The 24580-nt window shown below is 35.7% G+C and overlaps 1 protein-coding gene across 1 annotated transcript in view; it reads left to right on the plus strand.

Moving 5' to 3' along the window:
* VAV3 (vav guanine nucleotide exchange factor 3) overlaps positions 1-24580 on the plus strand; it is a 412159-nt gene that overhangs the window by 354614 nt on the left and 32965 nt on the right. The window contains exons 21-22 of the mRNA XM_043878931.1: positions 5238-5303; positions 15740-15774. Of these exons, the coding sequence (XP_043734866.1) occupies positions 5238-5303; positions 15740-15774 (101 nt within the window). The remainder of the gene's footprint in view (positions 1-5237; positions 5304-15739; positions 15775-24580) is intronic.

A 24580-nucleotide genomic window follows, 5' to 3' on the forward strand; every position in this document is an offset into this window, starting at 1 on the left:
GTAGGGGTACAATAAGTGTTATTCATTATTAGACTCCGCTTAAAGGGAATGATTTGCATTTCCTGTGCACATGTTATAATTTCTTAGCCCCAGGCCTTTCTCATGGTGTATTTTGTTTTCAGAATATTCTCCATTTCCATCTCTGTTTAAACCCTGCGTATTTTACATTCATATGTCCCCCTTTCCTTGTAGCTTTCAGGAAAACCCTGAATACTCAGTCTGTCTTTTGAATTTCCATAGCCTCTCCTGTACCTTTTTAATAGTATTTAGCCCTTTCTGTGTGTGTGTGTGTGTATGTGTGTTAGTTGCTTAGTCGTGTCCGACTCTTTGCAACCCCATAGACCGCAGCCCACCAGGGCCCTCTGTCCATGGGATTCTCCAGGCAAGAACACTGGAGTGGGTTGCCGTTTCCTTCTCCGAAAGGAACTATAGAAAGAAAGAAAGTGAGGTTGCTCAGTCGTGTCCGACTGTGTGACCCCATGGACTGTAGCCTACCAGGCTCCTCCATCCATGGAATTTTCCAGGCAAGAGTACTAGAGTGGGTTGCCATTTCCTTCTCCAATTTAGCCCTTTCTACTTTGTATTATAATTATGTGTATACACAGTTTCTGAAAATATAGGGGAAAACAAAAACTGTCTTATGAATTTTTCTCATGGTCTAACCAAACATTAGATACTGTATTTGTTGACTGAATGAATAAATATTCCACGTGTTCACTTACCTTTTCGCTAATATGAAAGTGCAACTGTGGTTTGAGAACCTTGCCAAAACTAGTATCTTCTCTTTGCTTGGTTATGTAATTCATCTCCCTCTATCTTAATCCAACCCTTTCCTCTTCTCTTTTCTCCCCATACCTCTAACTATTCCCCTTTTTCTGCTCCACTTACCTTTTCTCCCTTCCACTCTCCTTCCCTCATCTTCTCTTTTCTCTTTATCTTCCTCTTCATCATTGTCTTTAATTCTGGGTTCCTACTTTTTAAAATTTTCTCTACAAACTAATTGCCAAGATCTGTAAGAACAAAGGGATACTGCTTCAAGAAAGAGATATTTTCTGATTGTTTTTTGTTACTCTTCTTTGTCAAAAATAATAGAGCATGTAGCATCTGATTATAACACAACTTACTCATATGAGGTACTGAGAAGCAAGCAATTGTTAAATAGCAAATAAAAAGAAGCCCAATATCTGGACAAGGAGAAATAATCTCACAAGAACTTTTTAATTACATGTTCTGATTACTGCAGTATGTTTTGAGTATAGTTTGTTTTTCTAGAAAAGGGAAATAATTGTGTCATGAGATTGTTTTAAAGAGGAATGTGACTAGTGGCCTCCAAGAATAAATTCTTTTTTTATTGTTAATTTGTCTCCTTTCTTATTTACAATGCTATTTTGAATTACAATCCTTTCCTCCAACATCTTAACTATCCTCTTGCCTTAATCAGTATCCTGTTTCTCCTAAATTTGAAAATAATCTAAAACATCATATCTGTTTCCATTTTCACGTGTCTTGCAATGCTTCATCCTGTTTGAGGAACATTCCCATGAGCTCTGTTAGGGATACAAATGCAAGTGAAATCTAATTCCTAATTAATTATGAATAATTATTGTACAAAACCAATGTGATCTGCTTGTATTTACAAATGTAAATTTGAAAGATACAGTATGCGTATATTATCTCTATTGTAGGATTGAGGGGTGTGAAGCTAACAAAACTTCATGGTAGATTGGAAAGTCAAACTTTAATTCCTATTTTATAATCATGATCTGAAGCCACATATAAGGTTCAACAATTTTATTTTTTAATTGGTACCATATTTATTTATTTAAATTTATTTTAATTGGAGGCCAATTACTTTACAATATTGTAGTGATTTTTGCCATACAGTCACATGAATCAGCCATTGGTATACATGTGTTTCCCCATCCTGACCCTCCCTCCTGCCTCCCTCCCCATCCCATCCCTCAGGGTCATCCCAGTGCGCCAGCCCTGACCACCCTGTCTCATGCATTGAACCTGGACTGGAGATCTGTTTCACATATGATAATATACATGTGTCAATGCTATTCTATCAAATCATCCCACCCTCGCCTTCTCCCACAGAGTCCAAAAGTCTGTTCTTTACATCTGTGTCTCTTTTGCTGTCTTGCATATAGGGTCATTGTTACCATCTTTCTAAATTCCATATATATGAGTTAAAATACTGTATTGGTGTTTTTCTTTCTGACTTACTTCACTCTGTATAATAGGCTCCAGTTTCATCCACCTCATTAGAACTGATTCAAATGCATTCTTTTTAATGGCTGAGTAACATCCCATTGTGTATATGTACCACGGCTATCTTATCCATTCATCTGCCGATGGACATCTAGGTTGCTTCCATATCCTGGCTATTGTAAATAGTGCCGTGATGAACATCAGGGTACACATGTCTCTTTCAATTCTGGTTTCCTTGGTATGTATGCCCAGCAGTGGGATTGCTGGGCAGTACGCCAGTTCTATTTCCAGTTCTTTAAGGAATCTCCACACTGTTCTCCATAGTGGCTGTACTAGTTTGCATTCCCACCAACAGTGTAAGAGGGTTGCCTTTTCTCTGCACCCTTTTTTTGTCCAGCATTTATTGCTTGTAGACATTTGGATAGCAGCCATTCTGATCAGTGTGAGATGGTACCTCATTGTGGTTTTGATTTGCATTTCTCTGATAATGACTGATGTTGAGCATCTTTTCATGTGTTTGTTCACCATCTATATCTCTTCTTTGGAGAAATGTCTGTTTAGTTCTTTGGCCCATTTTTTGATTGGGTCGCTTACTTTTCTGGAATTGAGCTGCAGGAGTTGCTTGTATATTTTTGAGATTAATTCTTTGTCAGTTGCTTCATTTTCTATTATTTTCTCCCATTCTGAAGGCTGTCTTTTCACCTGGCTTATAGTTTCCTTCGTTGTGCAAAAGCTTTTCAGTTTAATTAGGTCCCATTTGTTTATTTTGCTTTTATTTCCATTATTCTGGGATGTGGGTCATAGAGGATCCTGCTGTGTTTATGTCAGAGAGTGTTTTGCCTATGTTTTCCTCTAGGAGTTTTATAGTTTCTGGTCTTACATTTAGATCTTTAATCCATTTTGAGTTTATTTTTGTGTATGGTGTTAGAGAGTGTTCTAGTTTCATTCTTTTACATGTGGTTGACCAGTTTTCCCAGCACCACGTGTTAAAGAGATTGTCTTTTCTCCATTGTATATTCTTGCCTCCTTTGTCAAAGATAAGGTGTTCATAGGTGCGTGGATTTATCTCTGGGCTTTCCATTTTGTTCTGTTGATCTATGTTTCTATCTTTGTACCAGTACCATACTGTCTTGATGACTGTTGCTTTGTAGTATAGCCTGAAGTCAGGTAGGTTGAGTCCTCCAGTTCCATTCTTCCTCTCAAGATTGCTTTGGCTATTCGAGGTTTTTTGTATTTCCATACAAATTGTGAAATTATTTGTTCCACTTCCCTGAAAAATACCGTTGGTAGCTTGATAGGAATTGCACTGAATCTATAGATTGCTTAGGGTAGTATACTCAGTTTCACTATATTGATTCTTCCAATCCATGAACATGGTATATTTCTCCATCTATTTGTGTCCTCTTTGATTTCTTTCATCAGTGTTTTATAGTTTTCTATATATAGGTCTTTTGTTTCTTTAGGTAGATTTATTCCTAAGTATTTCATTCTTTTCATTTCAATGGTGAATGGAATTGTTTCCTTAATTTCTTTTTCTGTTTTCTCGTTAGTGTATAGGAATGCAGGGGATTTCTGTGTGTTAATTTTATATCCTGCAACTTTACTATATTCATTGATTACCTCTAGTAATTTTCTGGTGGAGTCCTTAGGGTTTTCTATGTAGAGGATCATGTCATCTGCAAACAGTGAGAATTTTACTTCTTCTTTTCCAATCTGGACTCCTTTTATTTTCTTCTTCTCTGATTGCTGTGGCTAAAACTTCCAAAGCTATGTTGAATAGTAGTGGTGAGAGTGGGTATTCTTGTCTTGTTCCTGACTTTAGGGAAAATGCTTTCAATTTTTCACCATGGAGGATAATGCTTCCTGTGGGTTTATCATATATGGCTTTTATCATGTTGAGCTATGTTCTTTCTATGTCTGCTTTTTGGAGGGTTTTTATCATAAATGGATGTTGAATTTTGTCAAAGACTTTCTCTGCATCTATTGAGATAATCATATGGTTTTTATTTTTCAATTTGTTAATGTGGTATATTACATTGATTGATTTGTGGATATTGAAGAATCCTTGCATCCCTGGGATAAAGCCCACTTGGTCATGATGTATGATCTTTTTAATATGTTGTTGGATTCTGTTTGCTAGAATTTTGTTAAGGATTTTTGCATCCATGTTCATCAGTGACATTGGCCTGTAGTTTTTCTTTTTGTGTGTGTGGCATCTTTGTCTGGTTTTGGTATTAGGGTGATGGTGGCCTCATAGAATGAGGTTGGAAGTTTACCCTCCTCTGCAATTTTCTGGAAGACTTTAAGTAGGATAGGTGTTATCTCTTTAAGTTTTTGGTAGAATTCAGCTGTGAAGCTGTCTGGTCCTGGGCTTTTGTTTGCTGGAAGATTTCTGATTACAGTTTCAATTTCTGTGGTTGTGATGGGTCTGTTAAGATTTTCTGTTTCTTCCTGGTTCAGTTTTGGAAAGTTATACTTTTCTAAGAATTTGTCCATTTCTTCCAAGTTGTCCATTTTATTGGCATATAGTTGTTGATAGTAGTCTCTTATGATCCTTTGTATTTCTGTATTGTCTGTTGTGATTTCTCCAGTTTCATTTCTAATTTTGTTGATTTGGTTCTTCTCCCTTTGTTTCTTGATGAGTCTGGCTAATGGTTTGTCTGTTTTATTTATCTTCTCAAAGAACCAGCTTTTAGCTTTGTTGATTTTGGCTATGGTCTACTTTGTGTTCTTTTGCATTTATTTCTGCCCTAATGTTTATGATTTCTTTCCTTCTACTAACCCTGGGGTGCTTCATTTCTTTTCAAGTTGCTTTAGGTGTAGAGTTAGGTTATTAGGTTTAACAGTTTTAAAACCTTTCTGCTTATGTTTCCCTTTCTGAGCTATAGTAAGTTAATGCTAGGATTGCATACAATGTGAAAGTAATTCTGAGGATTCTGACCAATAGCATCATGTATCTACCATTACGGGATTATCATTATGGTAAATTTGTTCTCAACAGTGGCATTTTTTTTCTAATTTAGGGTAGAAATTTAACATCTGGAGAGGTTGGATTTTTTCCGAGTGATGCTGTCAAGCCTTGCCCATGTGTAAGTATGAGTATTTTATTTCTTTCTACTTTATTTTTTGATGCTGTAGCTAATTATGCAAGAATGTACAAAGGAGTTTGGTCTGGTCCGCCATTAACTTATATTTTCTTATTAATAATATTACATACCAAAATCATGACTCCATTATCAGAAAACATTTTTAAATGTTAAGAGAATATATGCAAGAGGAAATTTTTACTTTTTTTTCTTTTTTTTACAAAATTAAAAATTTTACCAGGTTTTAGAAGGAATAAACTAAAGCTACCTATCAGATATATTGTACTAATTTCCCTTTTCCCTCTGAGGTAAGGATTAAAACTGAAAGTTGCTCAGTTGTGTCCAACTCTTTGTGACCCCCATGGACTACATAGTCCATGGAATTCTTCAGGCCAGAATACTGGAGTGAGTAACCGTTCCCTTCTCTAGAGGATCTTCCCAACCCAGGGATCAAATCCAGGTCTCCCATATTTTTACCAGCTGAGCCACAAGGGGAGCCCAAGAATACTGGAGTGGGTAGCCTATCCCTTCTCCAGGGGATCTTCCCAACCCAGGAATTGAACCAGGGTCTCCTGCATTGCAGGTGGACTCTTTACCAACTGAGCTATCAGGGAAGCCAAGGTGAGGATCTGATCTATTTCTAGTCACTTTGAGTTACAGAGATATTGCACTTCAACTAGTGTGTTTGAAAGCATGCTAGACAGCATGAAAGTCCACAGATTCTCCAGTCAAATATCTTACTATTATACATTTTTCTGTGCTTTAGTTTGTCATAACTGTTTATTTAGTGTCATAATGATATTTTCTGAAAACATCAAACACATTGGGCAAATACAAGAAGAGTGAATATTTACTCAAATATTATTATGGATGAATATCACATAAAATGTACTCCCTAATGCTTCATGAAATTTATAAATTTCTGTTTAGCATAATATTTAATTATCATAATTTAATCTGATGTTTAGAGTAGATTTTTATATGAAACTTTAAGTTCTTAACTGTAAGTAAATGAAATTTTTTCCCTCATACTAATATAATGCAGTTAATGGTTTGGAGGGAATAAAAATCTTGAACTATCTTGCTTGCCAAATTTTGGTCCTTCTGAGATTTCTAAACTGAACATTCTTTTTAATATTAATTAATAATGGGAATGTCTGCCATCCTTGACCTCAGATGTAATCTGAAGAATAATTTACTCCACTCATTCAAGATTAATTAAATTTCAAAAGCAAAATGAATATAAAAAAAGCTCTTGCTATTTCTGTTGGTTCTATGATCCAATTTCATATATTATTTAGCCTGTTATATCTTGAAAAAATTGTTGAAGCTTGATACCATTCATTTAATTAGATAAGCAAAAATGATCATTTAGCCAGTTTTCTGTCATTTATATGAACATCATTAAGGCTTCCTATACTTAAAGAAGTGATATTTATATGTAGGCATGTGGTTGAAAATTAAGATTTGGAAACCTAAAGATATCAACTGGGTTTCCCTGGTAGCTCAGCTGGTAAAGAATTCGCCTGCAATGCAGGAGACCCTGGTTTGATTCCTGGGTCAGGAAGTTCCCCTGGAGAAGGGATAGGCTACCTACTCCAGTATTCTTGGGCTTCCCTGGTGGCTCAGATAGTAAAGAATACATCCGCAATGTGGGAGACCTCGGTTCGATCCCTGGGTTGGGACGATCCCCTGGAAGAGGGCAGGGCAACCCACTCCATTATTCTTGCCAGGAGAATCCCCATGGACAGAGCCCTGATGGGCTACAGCCCATGGGGTTGCAAAGAGTCGGACACAACTGAGCAGCTAAAGCACAGCAAAGACATCAAATCAAAACTATTGAGCATTTCATGTCCCACATACTTACTGTTTTCTTTTCACAGCTCCTTGAATATAGCACAGAATGAGCATTTGAAGTTTTATTTTAGGGATAGTCTAGCACAGAGTAGGTATTTAACATATTTTTTGTTGTATGAATGAGCAAAGGAGTGAAAAATCAAACAAAAGGCCCTAACTAAATGTAGGCAGTTATCAGTGGTAGATACTAATTGAATCAGCTTGTAGGATCATAGTGAATGGTATTTGGTGAACTGGTTACTGGAAAAAGAAATATGCTTAGGATTTTAAGCTGATAAAGAGTTATAGGAACACATAATTATGAGTCAGATTACCAACTAAATATAATTGTTTTTATAGCCTAAAATTAATAGCTATTAAAATTTTACTGCTTTACTTAATGAAATTATAGATTCTTTTGTTGGTTGTAGGTTAAATTAAGGTAAATATTTAGAAGGAGGGAAAACACAGGAAGAACATAAAAGAGACAGTTTTATTATTTCTGCCAGTATGATACTTGAAGACAAAGCCTGGAGCTATAGCACAATATAGACTTGGGTATCTCTATGAATTCCAGAGCCTTCAGTGGGTGAATGAGAAGAAAACTATCTTATAGAAGATGATATGCCTATCTTTGCTTGGGCCTTGATTAGAAAGAAAAAGCAAGCATTTGGTTGGAAAGGAAAAAAATTTTTTTCTCTCCCCTAAGAATTTTTATATTTAGGTCTTTAATCCATTTTGAGTTTATCTTTGTGTATCATGTTAGGAAATGTTCTAATTTCATTCTTTTACATGTAGCTGTGCAGTTTTCCCATCACCACTTATTGAAGAGGCTATCTTTTCTCCATTATATATTCTTGCCTCCTTTGTCAAAGACAAGGTGCCCAAAGGTGCATGAATTTATCTCTGGGCTTTCTCTCTTGTTTTATTGGTCTGTATTTCTGTTTTTGTGCCAGTACCATACTGTCCTCTAAGAATTCTTAACTTTAGATCCAAAGACACACATGTATGGGGTTGGAAGTCATACTACCTTTGTGACCTAAATAATTCTAAGCTAGAAACAGTAGAACATACATATTTATTGATAATTACATTTAAACATAAATGGATTAAATATTACAACCAAAAGATGTAGACTGGCTGAATGGATACAAAAACAAAACCCATATACATGCTGTCTTCAAAAGACTCACTTCAGATAGGGACACATACAGACTGAAATTAAGGTGATGGAAATATTTATTCCATGCAAATGGGAATCAAAAGAAAACTGGAGTAGCTATACTCATATCAAACAAAATAAGGCTTTAAAATAAAGATTATTACAATAGCAAAGAAGGACACAATGATCAAGGATCAATCCAAGAAGATATAACAATTGTAAATATACATGCACCCAGGATAGGAGGATGTCACTATATGAGGCAAATACTAGCAGCCATAAAAGGAGACACCAACAGTAACAGATTAATAGTGGGGGACTTCACACCCCACTTGCATCAATGGACAGATCATCCAGACAGAAAATCAATAAGGAAGCACAAGGCTTAAATGACACATTCAACCAAGGGATTTAATTGACATTTATAGAGCATTCCATCTAAAAGCATTAGGATATACATTCTTCTCAAGTGCACACGGAACATTTTCCATATTGATAACATGCTGGGCCACAAGGAGAGCCTAGGTAAGTTTAAGAAAATTGAAATCATATCAAGCATCTTTTCTGATCCCAGCAGTATGAGATAAGGAATAAATTACGAGGTGAAAAAAACTGTAAAAAACACAACACTTGGAAACTAAACAATATGCTGGTAAACAACCATTGGATCTCTGAAGAAATTAAAGAGGAAATAAAATATCCAGTGACAAACAAAAATGAAAGCATGATGTTCAAAATATATGGGATAAAGCAAAAGTAGTCCTAATACAAAAGTTTATAGCAATACAATCTTACTTCAGGAAACAAGAAAATTCTCAAACAACCTCATCTTACACCTAGAGCATCTAGGAAAAGAAGAAAAAACAAAACTCTAAGTTTCCTTTTAGAAGGAAAAAAATCATAAATATCAGAGTAGAAAGAAAGAAAGAGAGATGAAGAAACAATAGAAAGGATCAATGAAACTAAAACCTTGCTCTTTAGAAAGATAAACAAAATTAATAAACCTCTAGCCAGACTCAGCAAGAAAAATGGGGAAGGGCTCAAATCAATAAAATTAAAAATGTAAAAAAATGTAAAAGAAGAAGTTACGACAGCACAGAAATACAAAGGATCATAAATGACAGCAAAAAGACCAGCAACGATATGCCAACAAAATGGACAACCAAGAAGAAATGGACAAATCCTTAAAGGTACAATCTCCTCAGACTGAACCAGGAAGAAAGAAAAAATATGAACAGACAAATCACAAGTACTGAAATTGAAACTGTGATTTAAAAAACAAAAACAAAACTCCCAGTAAACAAAAGGCCAGGAACAGATGGCTTCACAGGCAAATCCTATCAAACATTTAGAGAAGAGTTAATACCTATCCTTCTGAAACCCTTCCAAAAATTGCAGAGGGAGGAATACTCCCAAATTCATTCTGTGAAGCCACCATCACCCTGATAAAGTTAGACAAAAATGCTGCAAAAAGAGGCAATGCCACTGATGAACACAGACATAAAATTCCTCAACAAAATACTAGCAAACTGACTCCAATAATACATTAGAAGGATCATATAGCATGATCAAGTGGGATTAATCCAAGGAATGCAAGGATTTTTCAATATGCACAAATCAGTGTGATGCACAACATCAACAAATTGAATAAAAACCATATGATCATCTCAATAGATGCAGAAAAACACTTTGAAAAAGTCAACACCCGTTTATGATAAAAACTTTCCAGAAAGTGGTCATTGATGGAACATATCTCAACATAATAAAGGCCATATATGAAAAACCTGCAGCTAGCATCACTCAGTGGGGAAAAACCGAAAGCCTTTCCTCCAAGATCAGGAGTAAGGCAAGGATATCCATTTTTGCCACTTTTATTCAACACAGTTTTGGAAGTCCTAGCCACAGCAGTCAGAAAAGAAAAAGAAATAAAAGGAGTCCAAATTGGGAAAGAAGAAATAAAATTGTCACTATTTGCAGATGACATGATATTGTATGTAGAAAATGCTAATGATGCTACAAGAAGACTTCTTGAGTTCATCAGTGAATTTGGTAAAGTTGAAGGATACAAAACTAATACACAGAAATCTATTGCATTTCTATACACTAATAACAAAAGAATAGAAAGAGAAATTAAAGAAACAGTTCCATTTACCATTGCATCAAAAAGAATAAAATACTTTGGAAGAAACATATCTAAGGAGGCAAAAACCTATACTCCAAAAATTATAAGACCTGATGAAAGAAATCAAAGATGACACAAACAGATGGAAGGATATACCATGTTCTTAGACTGAAATAATCAATATTGTCAAAATTACTATATACTACTCAAGGCAATCTACAGATTCAGTGCAATCCCTATCAAATTACCAATGGCATTTTTCATATAAGTAGGACAAAAAAAATTTAATTTGTGTGAAAACACAAAAAACCCTGAATAGCTAAAGCAATCTTGATAAAGAAAAAGTCAGAGGAATCAGGCTCCCTGACTTCAGACTATTTACTATAAAGCTACAGAAATCAGAACAGATTGGTACAAGCACAAAAACAAAATTATAGATTACTGTAACAGGACATAAAGTCCAGAGATAACTTTACTCAGCTCTGGTCACCTATTCTATGACAAAGGAGACCAGAATATTCAGTGGTGAGGAGAAAGTCTCTTCAATAAGTGGTGCTGGGAAAACTGGAAAGCTACATGTAGAAGAATGAAATTAGAATATTCTCTAAACTATACATAAAAATAAATTAAAATGGGTTAAAACTCAAATGTAAGACTGAATAAAACTCTTAGTGGAAAACATAGGAAGAATACTCCTTAGCACAAATCACAGCAGTAACTTTTTTGATCCTCTTAGAGTAATGGAAATAGAAACAAAAATAAGCAAATGGAACCTAATTAAACTCAAAAGCATCTGCACAGCAAAGGAAATCTTAAAAAAAAAAAAAAATGAGTAGACAACCCACAGGATGGGAGAAAATGTTTGCAAATATTTGACTGACAAAGGATTAATCTCCAAAATTTACAAATAGTTCATGCAGCTCAATATCAAATGACAACCCAATCTGTCAATAAGCAGAAGATCTAAGTAGTCATTTCTGCAAAGAAGACATATAGATGGCCCAAAGACACAGCATCACTATTAGAGAAATACAAATCAAAGATGCTCAACATTACTAATTATTAAGAGGAATGCAAATCAAAACTGTCATACAATGAGATATCACCTCACACCAGTAAGAATGGCCACCATCAAAGTCTACAAATAATAAATGCTGGAGAGGGTGTAGAGAAAAGGGAACCCTCCTACACTATTGGTATTGTTGCAGCCACTATGGAAAACAGTATGGAGATTCCTTAAAAAAAATAAAATAAAAATAGAGTTACCATACGAAGCAATCCCACTCCTGGGCATATATCCAGAGAAAACCATGGTTCAAAAAGATACATGCATCCCAGTGTTCATTGCAGCACTGTTTGCAAGAGCCAGAACATGGAAGCAACCGAACTGTCCACTGACAGAGGAATGGATAAAGAAGATGTGGCCCATATATGCAATGGAATATTGCTTAGTCATTAAAAAGAATGTAATAATGCTATTTACAACAACATGGATCAACCTAAAGATTATCATACTAAGACAGAGAAAGACAAATATCAATGATACCGCTTATATGTAGACTCTAAGGGAAAAAAAAAAACAATTTAGTTACAAAACAGAAACAGACTCACAGAATTAGAAAACAAACTTAAGTTTACCAGGGGCAAGGGAGGGATGGGGAGGCATAATTGGGAATTTGGGATCGATATATACACACTGTTACTTTTAAAATAAATGAGCAACAGGATTTTACTGTGTAGCACAGGGAACTCTGCTCAATACTCATAACAATCTAAATGGGAAGAGAACTTTAGAAAGAATAGATGCGTGTATATGTGTAACTGAATCACTTTGCTGTACATGAAACTAGCACAACACTGTTAATCAACAATACTCAAATATAAAATAAAAATTTTAAGTAAACGTAAGATGATTCCACATTGATTTGTATTCTCAATGCAAGTACCCATCTCTCTAGATTGGTACCTCAAAGAATTTCTACAGATAAAGTTACAAGGATTATAAATTCACAATTTGGAATCATTACATTTATAAGGAAATAAACCCACCTTAAGGAAAAGTCAAGAAAACAATAACATGCAGAATTATATTCACAAGGATAGCAGATAATTGAATTATCAGATACTAAGTTCAAAACTGTATATTTAATATGGTTGAAGAAATTAAAGGGGGAATAAAAGTCTGAGAGGATATTTAATTTTTGGGCATACTTCAAAAGAATCAAGTACAGTAACTGAAATGAGAACCTTAATGGAAATATTACAAAATTTATTAGACTCAGCTGGGTAGAAAATTAGAAGAAAAATCTGAAGAAATTTCTCAGTGAACAATCCAGAAAGATTAAGATATGGAGAATGTAAGATAATGGAGTGATAAAGTTCAAATGCATCTTATTGAAAGAATATAGATAATTGTGGGAAAGCAATGATCAAATGATGGCTGAGAATTTTCCAGAGTTTATGATAAAACTAATCTTAATAGTCAAGAAGTGTATATTAAAGTTAATGAATACCTAGATACATTTTAGTGAAACTTAAGAACATCAAAGTGAAAATATTAAAACCAACCTGAGATAAAACTATAAAGGGTTGATGATTAGACAGAACACGTAACAGTAAGAGCTTCCGGTTCTAGCTATTGTCAGGTAGCTCCTATTGGATCAATCCTCCCACAGAAAATAACCGCAAACTCTGTAGTCTCATACATGTATCTGTGTGTGTGTGTGTGTCTGTATATATGCACCATGCAGTGTGGTTAAAATTCAGATACGATAGAAACCTCACAGTATTACTGGTTTAAAGTGGCAGAATGTAGAGTGTGAAGTAAACACAAGCTGGAAAGGGAGATAGGCAATCTTAGGATAGGAAAGACAGAGGTTGCAGCTGGGGTTCAAATTAACTGCCTACTTTAAGAAAAATCACACTCCTTGTAAGAGCATAACTGAATTCAGAGCCTCTACAACATTATCATTAAAACTGTCCAAGATACTAAATAATGAGTACACAAACAAACAGGAAAATATGAACCACACTCAGCAGAAAAGGCAATTAAAGGATAACAACCCTCAGGTGTCCCAAATGATGGAACCTGCAGGAAAGGATTTTTTAAATAACTATTACAATTGTACTCAAAGACAAGAAGGGAAATAGAGTTGGCTCTAGAAACATGCAGAGGTTAGGGCCCTGACCCTCCAAGCAGTGGAAAATCCATCTATAACATATAGTCAGCCCTCTATATCTACAATTCCTCCATATCTGTGGTTCTGCCTTCACAGATTCAACCAAATGCAAATCGTGTAGTATGGTAGTATTTACTACTGGAAAAAATGCACAAATAAGTGGAGCCCTGCAGTTTAAACTCATTCTGTCCAAGGGTTAACTCTATGGTTATAATGAATGGACAGGAAGCCTCAGCAAACAGGAACTATAAAAAAGAAACAAATGGAAATTTTATACAGTGAGATTTTGATATTTGAAACAGTAAGAATAATATGTTCAAAGTTTTGAAGAAAATTAGAAATCTAATCTATCTAGAAAACTGTTTTTCTTCAATAAGGATGAAATAATGACATCTCTAGCCTAACAAACACATTAAGTTCACTTCTGTCTCATCTAGCTTTTATAAGATGTACTTAGGAAGAATTGTGTAGCTTATATATAATTTCACATGCATGCAGTATTCCTAACAAAACTTTTAAAAAATTCTATATCTGTAGCAGAAGTTTAACAATGGAAACAGCCTATGATGAAGGCAGAAAAAGGCATTGGGGAAAAACTATTCAAGAAAATTATTTATAGCTTTATATGTGAGGTATTCACCCAAAGACCCAAAGTACACATGAAAGAAAGGGGGAGGGCTCATGTGAGATGAAAAAGGACAGGATCCTACTCTGATGATGGGGATCATAGCTGAGAAACACATAGCTGGCTCATCAGACATCAGAATGTACTCACTGTAGAAAGAATAAGATCCAGAAGGAGGACACATCAGGATTGAAGAACATCAGATACCCATTCTGCTTTAGAATTTTATGTTACCCTTAACTTTTATGGATCTTTCCCAGCCAAGAAAATCCACAACCAAAATATGTTGAAGCTATTTACCTCCTTCCTCCCTCCTCTTTCTCTCTCTTTGTTGTTGTTCCCAGAGAGAGAGATTGCTTTAGGAAGAAACAAACATTTAAAGAATACAAAGAGGTAGAGGGAAGGAGGAGAAAAAAATTTTTTCCCCATCAGATTTTAGAGGCCATCTATATCTTATCAAAACAGAAAGTAAGATTGATTTCTATTTGTGAAAATAAAATCATATAAGAAAATATTTACAGAATTTGAATGGTGTCGTTTACTTTCAATATTGTTTGCTGTATATCAGGATCTTTTGTGGTGATGAAGCTTAAGATGTAATCCATAGGATAACATATTTAAATATTGATAACTTTAGAGATGTTATGACCAGAAGGATAGTTTTTAAATTATAACTCTTAACCTGGAAGATCAAAATAGTAATAGCCCATTATGAAAATGGACATAGCTATAGATATATTCATATTGACCATACTTCAGTTACAAATGAGAGTAATAGTATTTTTAATCACCTAATGTAAATAGGCTCAATGTAAATACTATAGAATACATACATCAAAGAGTCAGGTGATTCATAAAGATTAAGTAGTATGCTTATATTTGTTATTTTATGAATATTAGTGTGCCTTCTTTGACTTTGCTCATTTTCTACTTGTGGTTAGCAACTGGAAGTTTTCTTCTTATTTGCTTAGAAAATGTAGTTTTTCTCTTTTGCAAAGCTCCATAGGAAAAAAGGTAAAAATGAATATTTCCCATGACATTTCATAAAAATAAAGGTCTTCCAGTTGGTAGACTTCTAAACCAGAGTTTAAAATTTATGTTACAAAATAACAGTCTATATCTAGTGTATATTGTTTATTTTGCCTGTTTTTCCAATGTCTTGGGAAAGCAGAGTGCTATTAGGTTTTCCTAACATTTTCATTTTAATTTTCTATGAAAAGATTGAACTGCCTTGAAAATTAATACCAAAAGATTCCAATTCATTTTTTTTTTGTTATCTCTTTCTTGAGAGGTAAAGTGGCAATAAAATGAATGAAAGAATTAAAGTGAAATGAATTATTTTCTACTTATCTGAAATATACTACGATTCGCACTGTATAATATTGCCAATGATAGTTCTAGGACCATACTATTTAGGCTTTTATAGAGCTGAGTTAGCTGAACTGAATTAATGATTGATTTCTAAAAGCTTCCCTTAAGTAATATTAATCTATTTTTTGCCTTTTTATATCCTAGGTGCCCAAACCAGTAGATTATTCTTGCCAACCCTGGTAAGTATTAAAAATGTTTATGTCGCTGAGTTGAAATACCATACCTTTAGCTCAAGGACGCCTTAAACGTGGGAGTAGTAAACTACATTCCATTTCCATTTGTCCTGGCTAAAGGTGTTTTCACATGTAACAGAACACCATAATGAATTTATATATTGCTGACCTTTTCCATATCTTTATCAGAGAGTGGTGCATGTGAACACAAGTGCAAGTACTTGGCTGTAAATCCAGTTTATAATAGCCAAAAGTGGAATGGGACATGGGCAAATATGCATATTGTATTTTAGAAGAATAGGTTTCATGAAGTTGAAGGGGGAAAAAAGTATAATTCCATTGTCTGAAACAAAAACTTAGCCTAGAAAGGATTGTTGTTGTGTAGTTGCTAAGTCATGTCTGACTTTTAAAACCCCATGGACTATAGCACACCAGGCTTCCCTGTCCTTCACTATCTCCCAGAGTTTGCTCAAATACATGTCCATTGAATCGGTGATGCTATCCAACCACATCATTCTCTGTAGCCACCTTCTCCTCCTGCCCTCAGTCTTTCCCAGCATCAGGGTCTTTTCCAATGAGTTGGCTCTTTGTATCAGGTGGCCAGAATATTGGAGCTTCAGCTCTATCATCAGTCCTTCTAATGAACATTTAGGGTTAATTTCCTTTAGGATGGACTGTTTTGATCCGCTTGCAGTCCAAGGGACTCTCAAAAGTCTTCTCCAGCACCACGATGCAAAAGCATCAATTCTTCAATTTTCAGCCTTCTTCATGGTCCAACTCTCACATCCATACCTGACTACTGGAAAAACCATAGCTTTAACTATACTTTTTCTCCGTCTATTTGCTATGATGGGACCGGATGCCATGGTCTTTGTTTTTTGAATGTTGAGTGTTAAGCCAGTTTTTTCACTCTCTTCTCTCACTCTCATCAGGAAGCTCTTCAGCTCCTCTTCACTTTCTGCCGTTAGAGTGGTAGCGTCTGTATATCTGAAGTTATTGATCTTTCTCCCAGCAATCTTGATTCTGGCTTGTGATTCATGCAGCCCAAGATTTCGTGTGATGTGCTCTACATATAAGTTAAATAAGCAGGGTGACAATATACAGCTTTGACGTACTCCTTTCCCAATTTTGAACCAGTACATTGTTACATGTCCAGTTCTAACTGTTGCTTCTTGACTTGCATACAGGTTTCTCAGGAGATGGATAAGGTGGTCTGGTATTCCCATCTCTAAGAACTTTTCACAGTTTGTTGTGATCTACACAAAGGCTTTAGTGTAGTCCATGAAGCAGAAGTAGATGTTTTTCTGGAATTCCCTTGCTTTCTCTATGATCATTGAATGTTGGCATTCGATGGTTCCTCTGCCTTTTCTAAATCCAGCTTGAACATCTGGAAGTTCTTGGTTCATATACTGTTGAAGCCTAGCTTAAAGGATTTTGACATAAGAGTATAACCTTGTTAGCTTGTGAAATGAGTGTAATTTTTAAGGTAGTTTGAATACCCTTTGGCAGTGCCCTTCTTTGAGACTGGAATGAAAACTGACCTTTTCCAGTCCTGTGGCCACTGCTGAAATTTCCAAATTTGCTGACATATTGAGTGCAGCACTTTCATAGCATCATGTTTTAGGATTTGAGATAGCTCAGCTGGAATTCCATCACCTCCACTAGCTTTGTTTGTAGAAATGCTTCCTAGGTCCACTTGACTTCACACTCTAGGATGTCTGGCTATAGGTGAGTGACCACATTATTGTGGTTATCTGGGTCATTAAGACCTTTTTTGTATAATTCTTCTATGTGTTCTTGCCACCTTTTCTTAATCTCTTATGCTTCTGTTAGGTCCTTATCATTTCTGTCCTTTATCATGCCCATCCCAGTATGAAATAGTCCCTTGATATCTCCAATTTTCTTAAAGAGGTCTCTATTCTTTCTCATTCTATAGTTTTCCTCTATTTCTTTGCATTGTTCCTTATACAGATGTTGGAAAGATGAAATAAAATGTGTGTAATACTAAGTACATAGTAAGTATCCAAAATATGTTAATTATCATCATATGTTGATAATAACTATTCTAAATAGTTTTTCTGGTTGAAGGTGTTATTTTCTCTTAAACTCATAATGTCTAAAAAGTAATAATTATTATCTATTGTTTCCTTGTTTCTGTTAGTGATATGGCTAACCTCCTCCTAAAAGGACTGCATCTATTTTTATTTTCTTGATATTGAAATATGTGCATACAAATTAGAAATCAGGGTATGAATATAAATGAGGTATTCTGAGAGTATATAGTAAGTACTAGTTCAGTTTACAAGTATAGGTAACACCTGAGTTTTTTTCTATTTTAAACTGATCATTTTCTGTTATATAATCAAAGCATGAAAAATGTCAGGTTAATGTAGGAATACATTGACCATAGTATGGGATCCTTTCCTCGGCAGTCTTACTCTCCCTCCCCAGCCACATCTGCTTTGTGTAATCATTGTCTGTTTTCTCTGACATCCTTCCCTGGCTTCAACACTGAGCCTGCTGAGAAATTATAGCAGGTCTGTGATAGAACTGGAAATCTTTGCTATATGTTTACCTGTTTTAAGACAAATTTGAGGTCTTAGTTTTCATGGAATTAAAGACTGTAACTCTGACAAATTAATTTTGGAGAACAGAACTGATAGCATGGATAATCAAACTGTAAAACATCAAGAACTGGTGAAATCATGAAAGTGTGATGACAGTTTCCTTCTCTTTTCTTTTACTATTTCTATATAAGAAGGCATAATAGTTACAAAACTAATGATTTTAGAGAAATATGAATGCCACACACAAGATGGATTTTATGAAATAAACTGATTAGATACCTGGGAACCATTCAGAACACAGGAGATTAGCTTTTGAATCCTTTGTTTTAAAATGTACCCTTGCCAATATGTAAAATTCTATTGAAATTATGACCAAATACTATTGTTACTAATGATAAAAAAAAATCAAGATGTTTAGATGAGGGAACACCCTTGAAAACAGTAAGAAATAAAGACAATAGAATTTCAAAATTACTTTTTCTTTTCTTAAGAAACTTGTGACAGTTTCTTCACACTAAACAGGCAGTTTCATGTGAAATGCTTTCTGCTAAGGAACAAAATGATCAACTATATCAGAAAATGAAACCGTCAGTTTCAGAAAAACTAAACTGTTTAGAGAAAAATTACACTGTGGTTTTCAAGTCATTAAGAGGGCTTCCCTGATAGCTTAGTCTCAGCTGGTAAAGAATCTGCCTGCAATGCAGGAGACCCCGGTTCGATTCCTGGGTCAGGAAGATCTTCTGGAGAAGGGATAGACTACCCACTCTAGTATTTTTGGTCTTCCTTTATGGCTCAGCTGGTAAAGAATCTGCCTGCAGTGCGGGAGACCTGGATTCTATCCCTGGGTTGGGAAGATCCCCTGGAGGAGGGAACGGTTGCCCACTCCAGTATTCTGGCCTGAAGAATTACATGAAGTGTATAGTCCATGGGGTTACAAAGAGTTGGACACTACTGAGCGACTTTCACTTTCTCAAGTCATTAAGGAGTTGAATATCCTTATTATTTTCCCATTTTAAAGCTGTTCCCATAAGGTAAACTTTGTCTCTTTTATAAGCCATGAAATAAAACAGAGTTCAGTCTATGTTTTTGGGTGTCATGAAGACTGGGATGAGACATGGGGCTTAAATCTGAGGAACTGTCTGAAAATCCTTATGGAGTAAAGGATGCATATACAGTGTCCCTGCCTCATCCTCCAACTAGTCAGACAACTTACCTTTCCCTCCCTTAGCAAGAGACATGAATTAGAAGGTATATTACTTGGAAAAATTGAGCCATATGAGGCCTAGACTTGGAAAGAAGAGGCCCAGCAAAAATTGGCAGAGATGCTATACTGAAAACAGATCAGTCAAATGAAGGAAAGTCAGTATACAGACTGATGATGATCGTCAGTTCCTCTGTATAGCTCAATTTCAGTACTGAGACAGCTGTGTCTCACACACATGGACTACTCTCTCCTTGCATCAAGATAGGAATTTGGAAGATTTTTCTCTAAAGAAATGGAATAGACTCAGAATTAAAAACCCTAAAATCCAGCTCCATCATCAGCTTCTTCCCAAATGGTCAGGTTCCAACCCAGTGAGCCTCCCATACTGCCCCCACACAGAACTCCCAGTCAGTACTTGGATGCCTTTCTCTTTCTTTCTTTTTATTGAAGGAAAACTACTTTACAGAATTTTGCTGTTTTCTGTCAAACCTCAACTTGAATCAGCCATAGGTATACATATATCCCCTCCCTTTTGAACCTTCCTCCCATCTCCCTCCCCATCCCACCCCTCTAGGTTGATACAGAGCCCCTGTCTGAGTTTCCTGAGCCATCCAGCAAAATATGAGCAGACAACAAAGAGTAACCAGACATTTGAGAAAAGCCTTGAAGTAGAGAAAAAAAGAAATGTCAAAAAGAACCTTGGAAGAATTACAAACATTAGCATGGGCAGAAGAGAGACGCCTTTAATTAATATTCTCAGAATTAAGAGATAACAATATATCCATATAAGTGAGCTGGATGTTTCATAAAAGAGACAGAGACTGAGAATGAGAAAGCGCTCTCTAGGTGTTGAGGAGAGGAATTGGGAAATAAAGTTGAATAAATCCTCTAGAAAATCAAAGAGCGGTAATAGAGAAAAGATAGAGCAGACTACTGACCTGAGAAGTCTGGCCTTCATTTAATAGGAACTTGAGAAAGAGAAACTAACAACAATTATATATATAAAAAAAAGATAAAACCAAAACTTTTTTAGAACTGAAGGCTATATGACTCTATATCAAAGATGCTCCTGAAAGCCCAGGACAACACTGAACTTTTTAGTACAGCATATAACAGGAAGGCTTATTATTATGAACTTTGCTATATAGAGCAATGAATTTGAGTTTCCAGAGAGGGGGAAAAAAAAGATGACCTACAAAGACTCAGAAATCAGAATGGGCATTGAATTGGAAGTTAGAACAGCAGAACAGTGCCTTAAAATTTGAGAAGCAAATGATTTGTCACCTAGAACTATTTATCCAGCCAAATTGTGAATTAAGGATTATTAAGTAAAATACAAATATCATAGATATGAGACCTTCTAAGTATTACATCCCATATATTCATTTATAGAAATCTGAGGAATTAGCTAGTAAACCAGGAAAGAGGGCGATACAAAATCTAGGAAATGGGAGTGAAGGGATTCCAGGACTACACTAATTCAGCAGGCTTGGAGAGAAAGCAGTGGTGATTAGACCAAGAGGGTGGAGGGTTTGGAAAAAATGGATGTCTCCATAGAAAGAATTAACAGGTATAGTACATGGTGCTCAACAGGTATCACTGGGGCGTCTATAATTCATTTGGAGAACTTGGAAAAAAAATTGGGGTAGAGACAAAGAAGTCTGAACAAACAAAAACTTGAGGACTTGTTTTTTGATGTCGGATGTTTCTTTGAATGTGACAACATGACAAAATTGGGTCAGATGATGGCTAGGCTTTGGAGCAGTTACGGAAAGGAGAGTGAGGGGCAGCACTATGATGGCATGAGCATAAATAGAGAAACAGTGGTTTTCTGTCCTGAAATCTGAATTGATAAAAACTCAGAAGGCAAAGAGAGAGAAGGAGGGCCTGAGAAAATATTTGAAAAGATTGTAGCCAAATACTTCCCTAACGAGAAAGGAAACATTCACTCAAATCCAGGAAGTGCAGCGTTCCATACAAGATAAACCAAGAAGGAACATGCTCAGACACGTATTAATCAAACAGACAAAAATAAAAGACAGAAAAAAATATTAAAATCAAGGGAAAAGCAACAAATAACATACAAGGGAACCCTGATAAGGTTATCTGCTGATTTTTAAGCAAAAATTCTGCAGACCAGAAAGAGTGGCACAACATATTTAATGTGATGAAAGGGAAAAACCTACAACCAAGAATATTCTATCCAGCAAGGCTCTCATTCAGATTCAATGGAGAAATCAGAAGTTTCACAGATAAGCAAAAACTAAGAGAATTCAGCACCACCAGACCACCTTTGCAACAAATGCTAAAGGGACTTCTGTAGGTGGAAAAGAAAAGGCCACAGCTAGAATCAAGAAAACTACAAATGGAAAATCTCACTGGTAAGAGAAAACATAAACATAGGAAATCATCCATATACAAATATGATATCAAAACCAGCAATTTTGAGAAGAGGAGAATACAAATGCCGGATACTGGAGATGAACTTGAAATGAAGGGATCAGCAACATAAAACAACTGTGTACATTTGTAGACTGCTATATCAAAATGTCATGGGAGATACATAATGGGAGAAGACACGATGGCAGGGTAGAAGGACATGAATTCACATGAGATACAGCCAAAAGGTTCATGAAAAGATGCTGAACACTGCTAATTATTAGAGAAATGCAAATCAAAACTACAATGAGGAATCACCTCACACCAGTCATTATGACCATCATCAAAAAGTCTACAAACAATAATTGCTCCAGATGGTATAGAGAGAAAGGTGAACCCTCCTACACTGTTGGTGGGAATGTAAATTGGTGCAGTCACTATAGAGAACGGTATTTAGGTTCCTTACAAAACTAAAATAAAGCTACCATATGATCCAGCAGTCCCACACCTGGGCATATATTTGGAGAAAACCATGGTTCAAAAGGATACATGCATCTCAATGTTCATTGCCATGCTGTCTACAATAGCTAAGACATAGAAGCAACCTAAAAGTCCAGTGATGGATGAATGGATAAAGATGTGGTACATATATACAAAAGGTATAACTTAGCCATAAAAAGAATGAAATAATGCTATTTGCAGCAGCATGGATAGACTTGGAGACTAAGTGAAATGAGACAGAGAAAGACAAAATATATGACATCAGTTTATATACAGAGTCTTAAATAATACAAATGAACTTATTCACAAAACAAACAGACTCACAGACTTAGAGAACTTATGGTTACTGAGGGGAAAGGTCAGGCAGGAGGGATAGATTGGGAGTGTGGGATTGACATGTACATAGTGCTATATTGAAAACATAATCAACAAGGATATAGCATAGAGGACAAGGTATAGCATAGAGAACTCTGTTTGATCTCTGTAATAACCTAAATGAGAAAATAATTTTGAAACAATACATACACACACACACACACATACATAACTGAATCACTCTGCTGTCAGATGAAACACATTGTTAATCAAATATACTCCAATATAAAATAATTTTAAAATAATAAAATTATTTTTAAATGCTATACTCATGGTGGTTCAGAGGTAAAGAATCCACCTGCCAGTGTAGGAAATGCAGCTTTGATCCCTGAATCAGAAAGATTCCCTGGAGAAGGAAATGGCAATCCACTCCAGTATTCTTGCCTGGAAAATTCCATGGGCAGCGGAGCCTGGTGGGCTACAGTCCATGAGGCTGCAAAGAGCTGGACACAACTTAGCAACTAAACAAGAACAACAACATATATTTTAACTTAAAATAAACTACATTACTACTCAAAAAAAAAAAAAAAAACAACTCCTGGGAACCACAAAGCAAAAATCTATGGTTGAAACACACAATTAAAAAAACAAAGCAATCCAAACACATCACTAAAGATAGACATCAAATGACAAGAGGAGAGAACAAAAGAGGAGGGGAAGAAAAAAGATCTTCAAAAACAAATTCAGTCTCCTCCAACTGAACCAGGAATAAATGGAAAGTATGTGAACAGACCAATCAGAAGTACTGAAATGGAAACTGTGATTAAGAAACTCCCAGCAAACAAGTCCAGGACCAGATGACTTCACAGTCAAATCCTATCAAACATTTAGAGAAGAGTTAACACCTGTCCTTCTGAAACTCTTCCAAAAATCTCAGAGGATAGAACACTTCCATACTCATTCTGTGAGGCCACCATCACCCGGATATCAAAACCAGACAAAGATACCACACACATAAAAATCACAGGCCAATATCATGGATGAATATAGACACAAAAATTCTCAACAAAATACTAGCAAACTAAATCCAACAATACACTAAAAGATCATACACCACAATCAAGTGGAATTTATCCCAGGGATACAGGATTTTGTAGTATGTGCAAATCTGTGATACACCACATTAACAAGTTGAAGAATAAAAACCATGTAATCATCTCAATAGATGCAGAGAAAGCTTTTGACAAAATCCAACACCCATTTAAGATAAAAACTCACCAGGAAGTGGGAGTAGAGGGAATGTGTGTATTTGCGTGTGTGTGTGTGGAGGGGGCGTCCCTGCTCAGTCGTGTCCAACGCTTTGCAACCGCATGGACTGTACCCTGCCAGGCTCCTCTGTCTATGGAATGTTCCAGGCAAGAATACTGGAGCAGGTTGTCATTTCCTACTCCAGGGAGTCTTCCTGACCCAGGACCCGCATCCCTTGCGCTGGCAGGAGGATTCTTTACCACTGAGTCTCTAGGGGACCCCAACTGCATTGGGGTTACATGAATCTATAGAAATTAGAAATTTTCTAGAATATTGATTTGAAAGATAGCCAATTTCAACATAAAACTTTTTCCTTTAACTTTTATTACCCATAATCTCGGAAATGTTTTGTCAGTAAAAGCTAAACCTGTATTTAATGTGAAGGGTCATTAAAGGATATTTTAACATTGAATTTGTCCCTTGTAATGTTATGGAATTTTTGTATGCTTAAGCCAACAGAGTTTGGGAACAACAGAATTTTGGTTTTGAAAATATCTTTTAAAAATTCTATTTGCTACTAGTAGTTTCTTAAGAAAAT

The sequence above is a fragment of the Cervus elaphus genome, chromosome 20 (assembly GCF_910594005.1).
Source record: "Cervus elaphus chromosome 20, mCerEla1.1, whole genome shotgun sequence".
NCBI classification, from domain to species: domain Eukaryota; kingdom Metazoa; phylum Chordata; class Mammalia; order Artiodactyla; family Cervidae; genus Cervus; species Cervus elaphus.